This window comes from Cornus florida, unplaced genomic scaffold (assembly GCF_030987335.1).
Source record: "Cornus florida cultivar Cherokee Brave unplaced genomic scaffold, ASM3098733v1 CherokeeBrave_3.0.0_Hap2_Chr02, whole genome shotgun sequence".
Classification (NCBI taxonomy): domain Eukaryota; kingdom Viridiplantae; phylum Streptophyta; class Magnoliopsida; order Cornales; family Cornaceae; genus Cornus; species Cornus florida.
The window spans coordinates 15,170,911-15,185,944 of NW_026775572.1; the positions used below are offsets into that span (position 1 = coordinate 15,170,911).

At 42.7% G+C, this 15,034-nt stretch overlaps 1 protein-coding gene across 2 annotated transcripts; it reads right to left on the reverse strand.

Moving 5' to 3' along the window:
• Positions 1–5,821, reverse strand: LOC132293823 (uncharacterized). 2 transcript variants are annotated; one of them, XM_059791453.1, is made up of 13 exons: positions 5,565–5,821; positions 5,382–5,466; positions 4,506–4,612; positions 4,118–4,186; positions 3,961–4,015; positions 3,820–3,867; positions 3,538–3,695; positions 2,576–2,814; positions 2,156–2,246; positions 1,160–1,288; positions 891–1,044; positions 465–559; positions 1–378 (listed from the first exon to the last, which is right to left on the reverse strand). In XM_059791453.1, the coding sequence occupies exons 1-13, from the start codon at positions 5,748–5,750 to the stop codon at positions 193–195; spliced, it is 1,602 nt and encodes a 533-aa protein (XP_059647436.1). In that variant the 5' UTR covers positions 5,751–5,821; the 3' UTR covers positions 1–192. The 2 variants fall into 2 exon arrangements, with proteins under 2 accessions (XP_059647436.1, XP_059647437.1); XM_059791454.1 differs by lacking the exons at positions 4,506–4,612; positions 5,565–5,821.
• Between the last annotated feature and the right edge of the window lie 9,213 nt (positions 5,822–15,034).

Here is a 15,034-nt window from a genome sequence, read left to right on the forward strand (position 1 = left end):
TGATGGGGGAGGCACCTTTTGGTTTCTATATAGTTGTCATTTAATTCTTAAAGAATAGTTTCTACAATGAACCAATAATCTAAAGACCATTACAAGAAGTTCATGCATAGACAATTTGAGATGTGACCTTGAGCATAAACTTTTAAAAAATAAACTGTGTATGCAAAGATAAAAAGTAACCCATCAACAGGCTCACTGGATAAAATAGTTGGACCATGGAAGTTGGGTTCTTATCTCATTAAGGTTTCTGTTGAGGTTACGTAGTGCTTTGATGTGAGGCTCGTCTTCCTCTACCGGTATTATCTTGGCAAAAGTGCCTTCTTCAAGATGGTCCACCACCCTGTTAGCTGCCTCAAGTCCCGTGACATAAGATTTTTCCTGTTAAAGGACATAGAATGACATATTTCAATCGATCGTTTCAATGGAGACTTCAAATGAAGAGAGAACAGTTCAATAGTTCTAACCTGTGACCACGAACCATGTCGGGTTACTATCCAGTCTCCAGCCAAAAACAAGTTTGGGAAAGATGTAGATCCACGCATCATGAACTTGTATGAACCTTTGACAAAAAAAAAAAAAAAAACTCAGAAAGCAACAGTACAAAAGTATCTGTTGTACAGAGCTACACCAACACACTGGAGATCCAATTAATCTTTAGGTTTTCTCGGAACATGGCAAAACATGTCAGTCCCGTCTAATTCCAGATAGGTTGATGCTTCAAACTTATCAAAACCCTTTATGACTTCTTTCTAAGATCGGAGAATATATGCAAATCATTTCCACAGTGAAAGTGTTATTGTTGCTATAAACACAGCCCTACGCATACATGGACAATTTGTTCATAGAGTTTATAAAAGTATAGTAGCAATACAAAGCCTAAAGAAAGCCACCTGGAAAGAAGTGAGTCAGGTATTTTGGAAATCTTCCAATTTCTTTCTCGATTACTGTGGCATTCTCGAAGTCCTTAATGCACTTCGAAAGGCAATAGATCACTTTCACAATTATGTCCTCATCCTTCAATGGCAGCAACTCATTGGCATGATACTGTACTAGGAAAGAAACACGAGACAAACTAGATATCAGAATTTAGAGAATTCAGATGTAAATTATGCTTAAATATTCTGTTTCTACAACAAAAGAAGGGAAATGTCACACTCACAAAATCAGCTTGCACAACTGTTATTGGATCATCTTTATGCTCATCATGTATCGTGTTCAAGTCAAAAAAAGTCCATGCGTTTGAATCATCGAATCCAGAGCAGATGTTGGTTGCATAGGGAATGTTAACCTGGTCATAGGCGTAGTTCATATCATACAAACAGTTCTGTTTTTTTTTTCCCTAGGAAAGCAGTATATGCTGTTTTTAAAAAAGTGTAGTTTAAGGTAGTTCAGTACTGCCAAACAAATAGCAGAAGCCATGAAAGCATTTCGACAGACATGTGATAGTCACAGGGCCACCAGGACCCAATTCACAAAGTAGATACTCTCAGGTCAAGAACTAATCATATCCAATGACCAGAACAGGTCAGACATTCAATAATTCCAAATAATGATGGCTGTGAAGCAATTTGGTGAGAAGACCAATTGAATCTTGACACAGGACATTGCGGATCACCTGGTCTGGTTCTGCCCCTGACCTCCTCAATAGAACGAAATAGCACGCACAAACCTCACCACTTCTCAAAACCACACAAGGCTGGTCAGTTAGGGCTAAAATTTGGGAATAACCAAGTCCTGGAACATGGTCAAAGACCTATCCCTTCCGACGTTTGCTTCACTCAGACATGTGAAAAACCATTATCAAACTCTGGTCCCACTAATGCAGGATATTGGACGGCATTGGGTACAGACTCAACTTTGTTCATATTTTCATAAAATGGTTGCTCATTATTCTACACCTCTAATCTGCTCAAATCTTCAATTCGTTGATATTACATTGTCATTTGAACTTACTATAATTTTTCTCATTATTATTTTGTACAATCATATACACGTCAGGCAGCTAAGCAACTGAACCAGACCTGGCCCCTTCTACTATTTGACAACCAATTCAGTTTGAAAGACATTGATCACCACAGGCATGTGCTTCCATAATTTTAGCAACCAAGAGGGAAAGATCTTAAAAAAACAAAGGAAAAACTATAGCTGCATGCACCTTCCTATCAAGCTGTAGCTTAACAGTGAGTAGATCAATGCCAGCCAAGTTCAAAACTTTCAGAAACTCTTCCCCTGTACATAATGCTGCACTACACAGAACTTACGGCCAGTTAAACAAGAGTGCAAGAACAGGATAGAACTAAATTCTAAATACTCTTTGAAAAATTGGAGAAGAACAATTAATTTGCTCAAAATTAGCCCAATTGGTTATGCGGCAATACTGAAGTTTAAATCAGTTCAAAAAGTTGAAGAAGAAATTATGGAAGTTGATGGAATCTTAAGCATATGCCTTAGCATTTGGAAATAGCAAGCAAGGATTCCAACTCCAAAATAATAAATAATAATAATAACAAATAACAAATATACAAGTATGAAAAGAGAAAAAAAAAAAAAGGATTCAAAAATTGATACAACACACCTGTTCTGAATGATTTCTTGCAGTGTGGAGATTCCAACAGCCAAGATTACTGCATCAGCTTTTAAAGTTTCTTTCCCACAAACTACTTCTGATATGCACCTTGTCTCCCCATTAAAAAGGAAATCAGTTACTCTTCTACCCTCCAGAAATTTACAGCCTTGGTTTCTCATGGAGTCCTTCCACGGCTCAAAAATCTTTTCTTCCACTGTCCCACAGCACCATACGAAATCAAAATCTTTCTGTAGCCACCCATAAAAAGGAAATTTGTAAATTCCTATGAGAAAGACCCACCAATAAGAGAAAAATGAATACACAACAACAAAAACAAAAGAAAAGGAAACAGGACAATAATACTAAATATGGGGCTTTTCCATGAATCAGTAGTCAGTTGCAGATCACTTCAATTTTCACAAGTTCACTACAAAGATTACCAGTAAGTCTGTCTTAATCAATCTTCTTGAGTTCTTACCAAAGGACTAGTTCCTATAACCCTGCCATATCTTGCCCCAGTGAATGAGTTATACCGTATTGAAGTACTCTAGTGAGAAGCGTAAAACAATCCTGGATGACAACTTCAGATTATTAACTTCAATGGGTTCAGGGCAAACATAGCATCAATTTTTTTTTCTTTTTCTTTTTTTCCACAACTCTTAAACTTGTTCTAGAGCTCTACATAAGCACAAGCATCAGTCTCATACTTTAACAAATGTGATCTTGTATCTGGAAACTGATTATTCTTCAGAAGTTCTTCAAAATTTTGACGATTTAGTAGCCTAAATGAATGAAATTAGAGGGATGTCTGGATTTTCATATTAATGAAAAGGTGGAGAATCTCGGCTGTTATTATTACAGTTTAAGATTCACTTATGTAGACCAACCTTCAGCTCTAATTTCTATTATACAAGAGAAGCTTACTAAAATGAGCTCCCATTTATTCTATAAAAGATATCAACCTATCAAACCTGGTGAGCGACAACAAAATAGTATAGCACTCCCAGAGTAGCGGCTGCACTACATTGCTCAGCTGGAGCAAATAAACCCACTTGAAGCAATGGACGTAGAACATCCTGATAAAGCCTTTCCGAGCAGCCAAATTGTTTAAAAAGCTCCCTTGCAGTAACTGACAGTTGAAATCTTTAAATAAGACACTTGAGCATTTAATTAAGAATTTCAGTAAGGTAACTATAATTCGTCCAAAGCAGGAAGTCCATAAATTTAATCAGCTGAATCCAAATCATTCTTACTTGAATCGTATTTTCTCCAGGAAGAGTCAGTGTTATCGAAGTCGATTACTGCAACCAGAATGTACATATGAGTTGAGGAGCTGGAAAAAGAACAAGGCAGCTCATCAAGCATCATAACTCAATAAGGATGGGGAAACCTACCTGCAGCCATTATAGGAAGTGATGTCAACCAATCCACCAACGGGAGTCGAACAAGCTACACACAATGTGACAAGTATAATGTTATCTATGAATAAGCAGTTAGATTTCTCTTTTCTGAGTAAGAAAAAAGATATATGAGGATGCACCGAGGACATGCCTGAGTGTAAAGGAGAGTCCCAAATGGAGTCGGCAATTGAGGTAAATCTTGAAGTACTGGAAATTCAACCTGCAAAATAAGCATGCCTTTTTTTATGGTATTTTCAAAGAAACTTACTTTGAGCTATATGAGACAAAAACTTCTCAAACACTTAAAATTTATCTAACACAGATTTGTCTAATTAGTAGTGGGAACAATAACCACAAGTACAACCAATGAATACCAAAACAAGAATAGGGTTGTTCGGAAGACGTTGCAATGCTGTTCCTGAGGGAAATGGCATAGCTTAAAGGAAGTAAGATTAGCCATTTAAGCCAGGTTCTTATACCATTTTCTTGTTCTTGGCAAATATTTCACATACTAGGAGCAAACTAATACTATAAATTACCTCCAATCCTTCTCCTGAATATTGTGCAGATGTGGTCCAGTTTGTGAAGGGCTTAATACCAAGCTCATCAACTAGGTCAAATATATTACGATAAGGATGCCAAAAGCCTGAAGGTAAAGCAGAGATTATGAATTAGAGGCTTTTTTTTTTTTTGGTAGATATTGAAGTTGAAAAAGAAAAAGCTTAATAAATTAACTAATCAGAACTGATTTATGTGGGTGCATGACTGAAAATGTGCATCAACGTTAGCTCTCCTACTTCCTATTCCAACCTCATCAGCATTGCCTAGCAACTAGTTATTAGGTTCAATAGCAGCATTCTTGTCTAGCTATTTAAATATATCTAGAGCCAAACTTTTAGGATCCGTTGGTTAGATGGAAATAGAAAGAAAATAAAGGAAACGGAAAATTTATGAACACTTTCAAAGGTTGGTTAGCAGGAAAAGTTTGGAGGGAAAATTACTTTCCCATAAAATTTTCCTACAAAAAACACAGGAAAATTTTGATTTCTTGAGAAAGTTTTATGAACTTAAAATAATGCCCGCCCTTTTATGATAAGTTTCATGCTATTCAAACCATAAAATGAAAATTTCTCAGAATTTTCTTGAAATTCACTTCCCACTATTAATTTCCATCTGGCCAGATGGAACCTTAATGAAACTGAGGGGTGAGGACCCTTTACCTTGGCTAGGTACTACAATTTTTCCCACTAATTTGGTTCTTCAAACAATGAAATGTTAACAAGAGTTTACATAATTTCTTTAAGTTTTCATGTCATCAAAACCCAATTTTTTAAGTGTTGTCGTCGCATATTAGAAAGGAAAATTGTCCATTTTAGAAATTGAAGTAGCATGTAGTAAATGACAAGGTTATTTACCACGAATACCAGCATCGTCGGGATTACAGGACAATTTATTTGGTCCAAATTCATAACCACCTTCAAGAACGGTAACATCAAAGCCCTGAAAATCAAATTCCCAAATCATATCTCACAATTCAGAATTTAAATTGGGTATAGATTAATAGATATATGTGTAGGTGTAGAGAGAGTGTGTGTGACCTGTTTGCAGAGGTGATGAGCTGCACCTAGGCCAGCCCAGCCAGAGCCAACGATGAGTACCTTCTTCTTCTTCTTGTTTTGGGTTCCATCAACAAGGGTTTGTTGATTCTCTGCTGAGCAACGAAACCCAGTTCTGTATCGGCTTGAGAAGCAAGGTGCGACTGTGAGCCTCCAACAAGCCACCATTCTTCTTGGTTGCAACGTCTTTCAACGGCCATTGATTTCATTCCGGGTTTTTCAGAATAAAGAGATTTTTTTTAGTGTGTGCCATTGTCCTGACCACAAGCAATATCACATATACTGACAAACTATCTTTGTCCTCTGGTCAGCGAGAATTCATTATTGGGGACAGACCGGTAAAACAGCAGTGTACTTTAAAAAATTAGGAAATTTGAAATATTGAAATGAAATTTATGGTAATGTGCAAGTATATTTTTTTTGTCAAAATAAACAAATAAATTTATAATAAATTATTAAAAAATAAAAATGAGAATTTATTATTATTATTTTTATTTTTATTTTTTTTATTTTTTTATGGATTTCAAATATTATCCCAATTCAATAATAGTTCATGAGCTTATCATATAAGCCGAAATTAAGTATTTGGGTTAACTGATGAAATGAGAATGTACTAAAATACAAAATTGTTTTGACTTTTTATGAATTTCAAAAGAATCTCAACTCAATAATTCATAAATAAAAACTTCATTCCCCGCCATAAAAGCTGAAATAACCATTTAGTGGATTAATGGAAAAGTGAATGTCATAGGTTTAGAGTTTCAACACCACTCTAGCTACTCCCGTGCGGCACCAAGACGTTGCTTCTACTCTCACAAGTGCTTGGTCAGCCTAACTCCTGTGCACACCTTAGCTAACACACTCCCCTCGTGCACCTATTAGTGTTGTAGTGGCCCTCGCCCTCTCCTCACTTAGCTTGCACACTCATACACACTAAAACACTTAAGTTGGCAAGGAAAGAACACTTTTATTACTTCAAAGAATGTTTTGTACAAGGCTAACACTCAAACTCTCTACAAGGCTCTCAAGACTCACTTTAGGACTTGTTTGCTACAAAATGAAGTCCTACTCCTATTTATAGGCATCCACATCCCTAATAGATGGCTAGGATTCATTCTAACCAACAGTGGAGATCGATTCTCTAGAATCTTCTCCCACCTTCTTCACACTTTCATACTTATCCACAAGTATCTACAACATTTTAGAACTCTCCATACTACTCCACACAATTCTGGAGAACTCTAGAATATACTACACATATCTAAAATTTTCCACACAACACTAAACAACTCCGAAAGACTCTAGAAACTCCACTTGCCATACAGTTGTCATGCAGCGTCCTACTCAGCGTCTGCGTGTCGCCTGCGTGGCACAACCTCCATAGGCGGGCCGTGACATTCTCCCTCACCCATTTCCGTGATGCCCTCATCACGGTTTCTTCAGCTAACCCAACCTCTCGCAGGTCATCAGCACTTGCGCATATGTCCTTGGCCCAAACGTACGAGCGCCCTTCTGGAAATGTAAGGTCCTCACGAGCTCCATCATGTTGACTGCCACCTCTGGACTCTCCTTCCTGCCCACGAGCGGCACCATGCATGCGGCCTTGCCTTCTTCACCTCCAAGTATCATCAACGCACCAAGGCATGGTAGTGGCGCGGCGTTGTTCCTGTCCATGAATTCCAACCCCAGCACCATGTCGTGGTTGTCCATCTTCGCAACCTGAAAGTCAGCCTTGCCATTCCACCCTTGCATGCATAGCTCCACCTCTTTGCATACTCTGCTCACGCGTGCCTCCTCAGAGTTAACGGCTTTGATCCAGCCCTCCGTCTTGCGCATCTCTAAGCCAAGTCGCTACGCCTCCTTCGGGGTAATGAAGTTGTGTGTGGCGCCCGTGTCCACCAATGCTTGCATGGCTTTGCCACCAACCTGCGCATCCACATAGCGCACCCCAGCTACCTTCTTTGCCTTGCCCCTTCTTCTTGGTGTCATGCGCCATGCTACTCAACATCTGCATAGCCCCCATGCACCTGTCTTCGTCGCTGCCCGCATCGTCCATCTTGCCCTTGCCCTTATTCTTCACAAGGGCGCTCATAGTCTTCTTGTTGGGGCAGTGTCGCAATATATGCGGCCCTTCGCACAAGTAACACTTCGGCTCCCACTTGCCCTTATCGCGGCACTCCCCTTTGCCACTAGTCTTGGACCTCTCTCCATGGTCCTTGCCCTTATCATAGCGTGGGCGTCTCTCCTCATCGCTGTGCTCATCATCACTTGACTTAGGCGAGCCCCCTTTCTTGAATCGCCGGTCTCCTCCACCTTTGCCGTGGTCCCTCCTGGGAGACGTGGCCCTCTTGTCATCGCGCCTAAAGTCTTCAAGGCACTCCACTATAGCCATTGCGGATGCCAAGTCTCTAGGCTCCCTCCTCCTTAGCTCCGTGGCCACCCAAGACTGCAGCCCATCTATGAACAAGCACACACATTGCCGCTCCAGCATCTCTGGGATCTCCAGCATCAAATTGGAGTACTCCTTCACATACTCCCTTATGCTGCCCTTCTGCTTCAGGCGCCTTAGGTTGATCATGGCTAGGTCTTCAACGCACTCAGGGTAGAATTGCCTCTTGAACTCCTCCCATGTGTCAACTGCTCTTGCGCCTCTACCGGTGAAACGCTGCCTTCACCATAGAGCGGCAGTGTCCGTGAGGTACATAGTGCCTGTCTGCACCTTCTCCTCATCATCCTCGATCTCCATGCACTCGAAGTACCGCTCCATGTGCCAGAAGAAGTTGTTAATCTGGCGCGCATTCCTTGCCCCATCATACTCCTTGGGCTCTGGCGTCTTCTTCTTCTTTGGCTTCACCACGACCTCGCGCGCCTGGGAGAACTCCTTCTTGCACTCGGCAATCTCCATGCGCAAGTCGTCTACCCGATCATGCAAGTCCCTTTCCTTTTCTTGCGCCTTGTTGGTGATGCCATCAATCAGCTCGTAGAGCTCCGCCATCCTTCTCTCGAGCTTATGAAACTTGGTCTCCGTGTAAACCAAGTGTGTGGCAAGCTTCTCCTCCAAGCTCTGTTCTAAGACGTGGACTTGGTGGTCTCATCCGCTAGCCATATCTACTCCAACAAAGCTCTCTTGATGAACCTGCTCTGATACCAACTGTCACGGGCTTAGAGTTTCAACACCACTCTAACTACTCCCATGGCACCAAGACGTTGCTTCTACTCTCGCAAGTGCTTAATCAGCCTAACTCCCGTGCACACCTTAACCAACACACTCCCCTCGTGCGCCTACTAGTGTTGTAGTGGCCCTCGCCCTCTCCTCACTTGGCTTGCACACTCACACACACTAAGGCACTTAAGTTGGCAAGGAAAGAACACTTCTATTACATCAAAGAATGTTTTGTATAAGGCTAGCACTTAAACTCTCTACAAGGCTCTCAAGACTCACTCTAGGACTTGTTTGCTACAAAATGAAGTCCTACTCCTATTTATAGGCATCCCCATCCCTAATGGATGGCTAGGATGCATTCTAACCAACAGTGGAGATCGATTCTTCAGAATCTTCTCCCACATTCTTCACACTTCCATACTTATCCACAATGAGGATGCAATAAGTGGCATGGGCCGGTTATAGCTCACTGGCATGGGATCGGGTCAAACAATTGAAGTATGGCCCATGCAAAAGCACCACGGAATGGGCCGAGCTTGGAGGATCCACTGAAGAAGATCGAGCCCATTGGAAAGTCAGGCCCAAAAGGAAGAAAACCCTTGAATATGAGCCCTATGTAATCAGTTAGTTAGAATATTTGTAATGGTCTATAAATAGACCATTACGGGTGGATAAGAGGGGGATATATTTTTTGGGAGGAGGTGAATTTTCTATTGAAGTGTAAGAATTCTAGAGAGAGAAAGGAGAATGAATTTCTTGCATCTTCAATTGGCGCCGTCTGTGGGAACGACGAAGAAGATCGATTCGAGCCTGATCAGTATCATGTTAGTTCAATCAAGTTTGTGAGCACACAGTTTGATTTCTGGAAGTTGAATCCAGATCTGTGAGATTGTAGTTTGTTCAAAGAGAATTCTTGCTTATTGTCGATTCTGAGGCATTTGCTTCGGAATGACACAACTGTGATTTGTTCAATTGCAGTCAGATCCAGTGAGTTCAAAGGTAAAAAAACTCAGATCTAGCAAACGGTGACCACGATTCGGTGAAGTTGAGCCAAGATCTAACGGAATTTGCATCGGTGACGCTTAGATCTATTTCGGAGTTCATAATTCATGCCTTTGCTTCGATCCGGAATCATGATAGGGGGTGAGAACTCCAATACGGTAGAGAACGTCCAGCAGGTAAAACTTGATGAGCATAATCGAAGCTCTCCGGAGAGAAAATACGGATCTAAGGACTGAAATGCAGCATCAAGAAGCTCCAGTAATTCCGTGACCGCTCTCGGTAGGAGAAGAAGGTGCACATACCGATGCGGCACATCACGGCGAGGAGGTTGGAAATAATCTGATAGATCCTCATCGCGAGGAAATCCGGCCAAATGGTTTGCCGCCAAATCTTCGTCGTATTGATGATCGTGAAGGATCGACTCACGTGGATCCACGGCGTGAGCAGATCAGGCGAAACGAAGCAATGACTTTTAATCCACATCAAGAAACGCTCAGCCGAGGTGAAGCAATAGAGTTGGATCGTCACAAAGCTATGCCTCCATGGCGCAGAGATTTTGTTGAGGACAGATCATTCGATCCGACTTATCGGCCTTCCATGGCGACGTTCGACTATCACGGCTCAGAGAGGAGATCTGTAGACCAGAGAACAACCGCGGGGTTCCAGAGGGAAAATGAAGCACTCCGTTCAGCAGCTTGAACGGTTGATTCACCGTTCACCGATGGGATTCTGAATGCTCCGAGTCCGAGGAAATTTTCCATGCCCGTTTTCATTCTGTTCGACGAAACGACCGATCCGATCGATCATGTGTATCACATCCAGTTGAAAATGGCTCTGAACACTGAGAATGACTCTTTGATGTGCAAGTGCTTTCCTACGAGTCTAGCTGGACCAGCACTCAATTGGTTCAAGAACCTGCCGAAGGGCTCAGTGGATAGTTTCTGAAGCTTGTGTGATCGGTTCATAAGCCAATATTATGGAAATAAGCATCCAGCGAAGGACATTTCGAGCCTATTCACAATGAAGCAGCATGATGATGAGCGTCTCCAAGCTTTCCTAACCAGGTTTAACCTTACCAAGAGCATGGTGATTGAATGTCACTCTTAAACCACAGTTCAAGCATTTATACTGGCCATGACTCGTGACACCTCATTCCACACAAGCTTGGTGGTGAACATGCTGAAAACTATGGATGAACTTAATGAAAGAGCCGATGGATTTGTGCGCTTGGAAGAAGAAGATGCAGCAAACGCTTGGAAGACATCCGTCATATCCACGGAGGAAAAGACCAAAGCAAAGATCAGACAAAAGCAGGTTCAGCCGCAGCGCTCTTCGTGGAAATCTGAGAAGAGGCCCAGAGAGGAAGAGCTGGTTACTCCATTGAAAGTAACCTTAGCAAGACTGTACCAAGAAAATAAAGATAAGTTCCGACCTCCTTTACCAATCAGACAACCCTTCGAACAGAGGGATCAGTCTAAACACTGTGCATTTCATTCTGACTTTGGCCATCAGACTAACGAATGCAGGAACCTAAGGAGACAGGTAGAGATGCTGATAACCAGAGGGAGTTCGCAAGTTATATTCAAGGCCCAGCGGTGGAACAGAACCGACCAATGGAGCACATGAAGAGGAATCAGAAGTCGAATTCTCACAACACGCAACCAGTCCGAATAATCAATGCAATTCACGGTTGGCCTGAGCCTGCTGAAGAGTCAGATGAACTGCTTCGAACACGCCTTCGCCAGGCACAGATGAAGAGAAGGATAGGCAGTGTAAACACTCTGCACCAATAGAGTGCATCAACGCAGATAAAGTTTGACGGAACAGATCTATTGCGTGTTCAGATCCCTTATGAGGACCCGTTGGTCGTAAGTTTGACAGTGGCCAAATGCTTGGTGCGCAGAGTTCTGATTGATCCTGGAAGTGGTGCGAATATCATGCCAAGGGATACATTTGATCGGCTCGAGATCAAGCAGGATCGGCTAAAATCCACCAGGAATCCTCTACTAGGGTTTGATGGAAAATGAGTGGAACCCGTCGGTACGGTAGAGGTAGCGGTACATGCTGCCGAGAGGGTTCTGATGGAAACCTTTGTGGTTGTTGAAATTCATCCCTATTACAATCTTCTGATGGGCAGAGGGTGGATCCACAGAGTTCAAGGTGTTCCTTCCACTCTGCATCAGGTAATGAGATGCCTGGGGCCAGATGGGACCAAAGTGATTGACATTCATGGGGACCAGGTTGCAGATAAAGAATATTATTCAGTAACGCTGAAGCATGCCGGAAAAGGGAAGGCTCACATTCGTTTAGCAAGTCCGAGATAGCAATTACAGAAGCCTCCCTCCAAGCAGAATGGGGAGGAGGAGCTAGTGGACTTGACTGAAGAACCCCTGGTTGATGTGCAGATCGATCAGTTCCAACCGGAACGAATAACCAAAGTGGGGGAACGACTCGCTGAGGAGGAGAAGCAGGAGTTAGTTAATTTCTTGTCTCAAAACGCAGATGTATTTGCATGGAGTCACCTAGACATGCCAGGGATTGATCCTTCTGTATCTTGTCACTCCTTGAACGTTAATCCCAATGCAAAACCTGTAAAGCAGAAGCAGCGACGGTTTGCTCCCGAGCACAACCGAGGAGGTTGACAGGCTGCTTGATGCGGGGTTTGTAAGAGAAGTGTACTACCCTGACTGGTTATCAAATGTTGTCGTTGTGCAGAAGAAGAATGGGAAATGGCGAGTGTGCATTGATTTCACCAATTTAAACAAAGCCTGTCCGAAATATAGCTTCCCGCTGCCAAAGATTGATCAAATGGTGCATACAACTACTGGATATGAACGTTTGACCTTTTTAGATGCTTATTCAGGTTATAATCAGATCCCTATGGACCTTGCTGATGAAGAAAAAACTTCTTTCGTTACCGAACGCGGGACGTATTGCTACAAAGTCATGCCATTCGGACTGAAGAACGCCAAAGCAACTTACCAAAGACTTATTAGCAAAATTTTTAAGGGACAAATAGGGAAGACCGTGGAAGCTTACATTGATGACATGGTGGTAAAAAGTAAGAAGAAAGTTGATCATGTGAAACATCTACGAGACGTATTTGATGTGTTGAGGCAGTATGGAATGAAGCTCAATCCAACCAAGTGCTCATTCGGTGTAAGTTCTGGCCAATTCCTGGGGCACGTGGTTAATCTTAGAGGCATCGAGGCAAGCCCTGCCTAAGCAAAAGCTCTGACTAAGAATACCGAGCCGACGACAGTCAAAGAAGTGCAAACACTTACGGGACGGATCGCTACACTGAGCCGGTTCATTTCCAAATTGTCAGATCACTGCAAACCATTTTTTGACACAATACGAAGCCATGGCAGGCAAGTTTGGGGGGATGAACAGCGCCTAGCGTTAACTGCTCTGAAAAAGTATATGCAGAACCTTCCGGTCCTGTCAGCTCCAGAACCGGGCGAAAAGCTATTTTTATATCTCAGAGTATCCAGCATCGCGACAAGTGGTGTTTTGATCCACTATGCAGAAGGGAAGCAATATCCAGTGTTCTACGTTAGCAAGACAACGACTGAGGCCGAAAGACGTTATTCAAAGGCAGAGCGGGTGATACTCTCGCTAGTGCATGCGAAAAGAAAGCTCAGGCATTATTTTAAATCCCATCCTATCATCGTTCTAACCACTTTCCCTATCAGAATAATCCTGCACAAACCAGATCTCTCAGGAAGAATGACGAAGTGGGCCATAGAGTTAAGCTCATTTGATATCACATACGAACCCAGAACAGCAATTAAAGGGCGAGCGGTGGCAGATTTTTTACTAGAATGTGATTCAGAGGACATGGAGGAAGACCTTCGTGGTTACTTATAGAAACTCTTCGTCGATGGATCCTCAAATCAGATGGGTGCAGGCATTAGGATCAAACAGTAGACGCCGGAAGGTACATCCTTAAGTCAAGCGCTTCGGCTTGAATTCGGATCCACGAACAATGAGGCGGAGTATGAAGCACTGCTGGCAGGAATTAAGCTTGCCAAGGAGCTGAAGGTCAGGAATTTGACTGTTTTTAGTGACTCGCAGTTAATTGTTCGGCAAGTGAATGGCGAGTATGAAACCAAGGATGAAACGATGGAAGCATATCATTCTGCTGTTATGCGGGAAGCCAAAAACTTTGAAAAAATTGAATTCATTCAAATTCCGAAGGAGCATAACAAGGATGCCGATCGGCTAACATGTAGTGCCTCGGGTTCTGGAGAAACATTGGTAAGGGTGATTCCAGTAGGAATATTAAACCAGCCATCCATTTTCGAAGAACCTTCGGGCTCAGATCCTTGGCAAGTGAATGTTATTCCATATGAGCCAAGCTGGATTGATCCGATCATAACTTACATCCGGGATAGCACTCTGCTTGAGCAAAGAGATGAGGCTAGGAAAATCAAATCGAATGCTGCAAAGTACGCCATAGTGCATAACCAGTTGTACAGAAGATCTTTTTCCGGACCGTACTTAAAGTGCGTCACCCCCACAGAGGCTCGGCAGATACTACGAGTTATTCATGAAGGTGTATGTGGAAACCACTCAGGGGGGAGGTCTTTAGCGCACAAAGCAATGACGCAAGGGTACTTCTGGTCGAACATGTCGTGAGATGCGGAAGAATTGCCCAGAAGATGCGATAAGTGCCAAAGGTTCGGACCACTGATTCACCAACCACCTGAGGACTTGCACGTAATGGCCACAACATGGCCTTTCGCACAGTGGGGGATGGATGTGGTTGGTCCTCTACCAACTGCAAGAGCTCAGAACGAGTATGTGCTGCTGGCTACAGATTACTTTACTAAGTGGGTGGAAGCAGAGCCGTACCCGAGCGTTACTCAAACTTATGTGAGACGGTTCATTTGGAGTAATATTATTTGCTGGTTTAGTGTTCCGAGGTCAATCGTCATGGATAATAGGACCAACCTTGACAGTAAGCAAGTAAGAGGGTTGTTGGAGGAATATGGAATTAATCAAAAGCTGGCGGCAGTAAGTCACCCCCGGGCCAATGGACAGGCGGAAATCACAAATAGAACAATCTTTGCTTGTATCAAGAAGAAGTTTGAAGAAAAGAAAGGAAAATGGTTAGATGAACTGTCGAACGTCCTATGGGCTTACAGAACGACCCTAAGGCGACCGACCGGAGAAAGCCCATTCACCATGGTGTATGGTACCGAGGCAGTTATACCGGTCGAGCACTTGGTTCCGACTGTTCGAAGCTTAGCATGGAACCAAGAGCATAATGACAGTATGTTGA

Excerpts from the sequence above, each read along its gene's own strand:
- LOC132293823 (XM_059791453.1), bottom strand. The coding sequence starts at position 5,750 with ATGGTGGCTTGTTGGAGGCTCACAGTCGCACCTTGCTTCTCAAGCCGA. Across the intron at positions 3,696-3,819 it reads CTGGAGAAAATACGATTCAA|TTACTGCAAGGGAGCTTTTT; the intron begins GTAAGAATGATT and ends TTCAACTGTCAG. Across the intron at positions 1,289-2,155 it reads AGCTACAGCTTGATAGGAAG|GTTAACATTCCCTATGCAAC; the intron begins GTGCATGCAGCT and ends GCCTATGACCAG.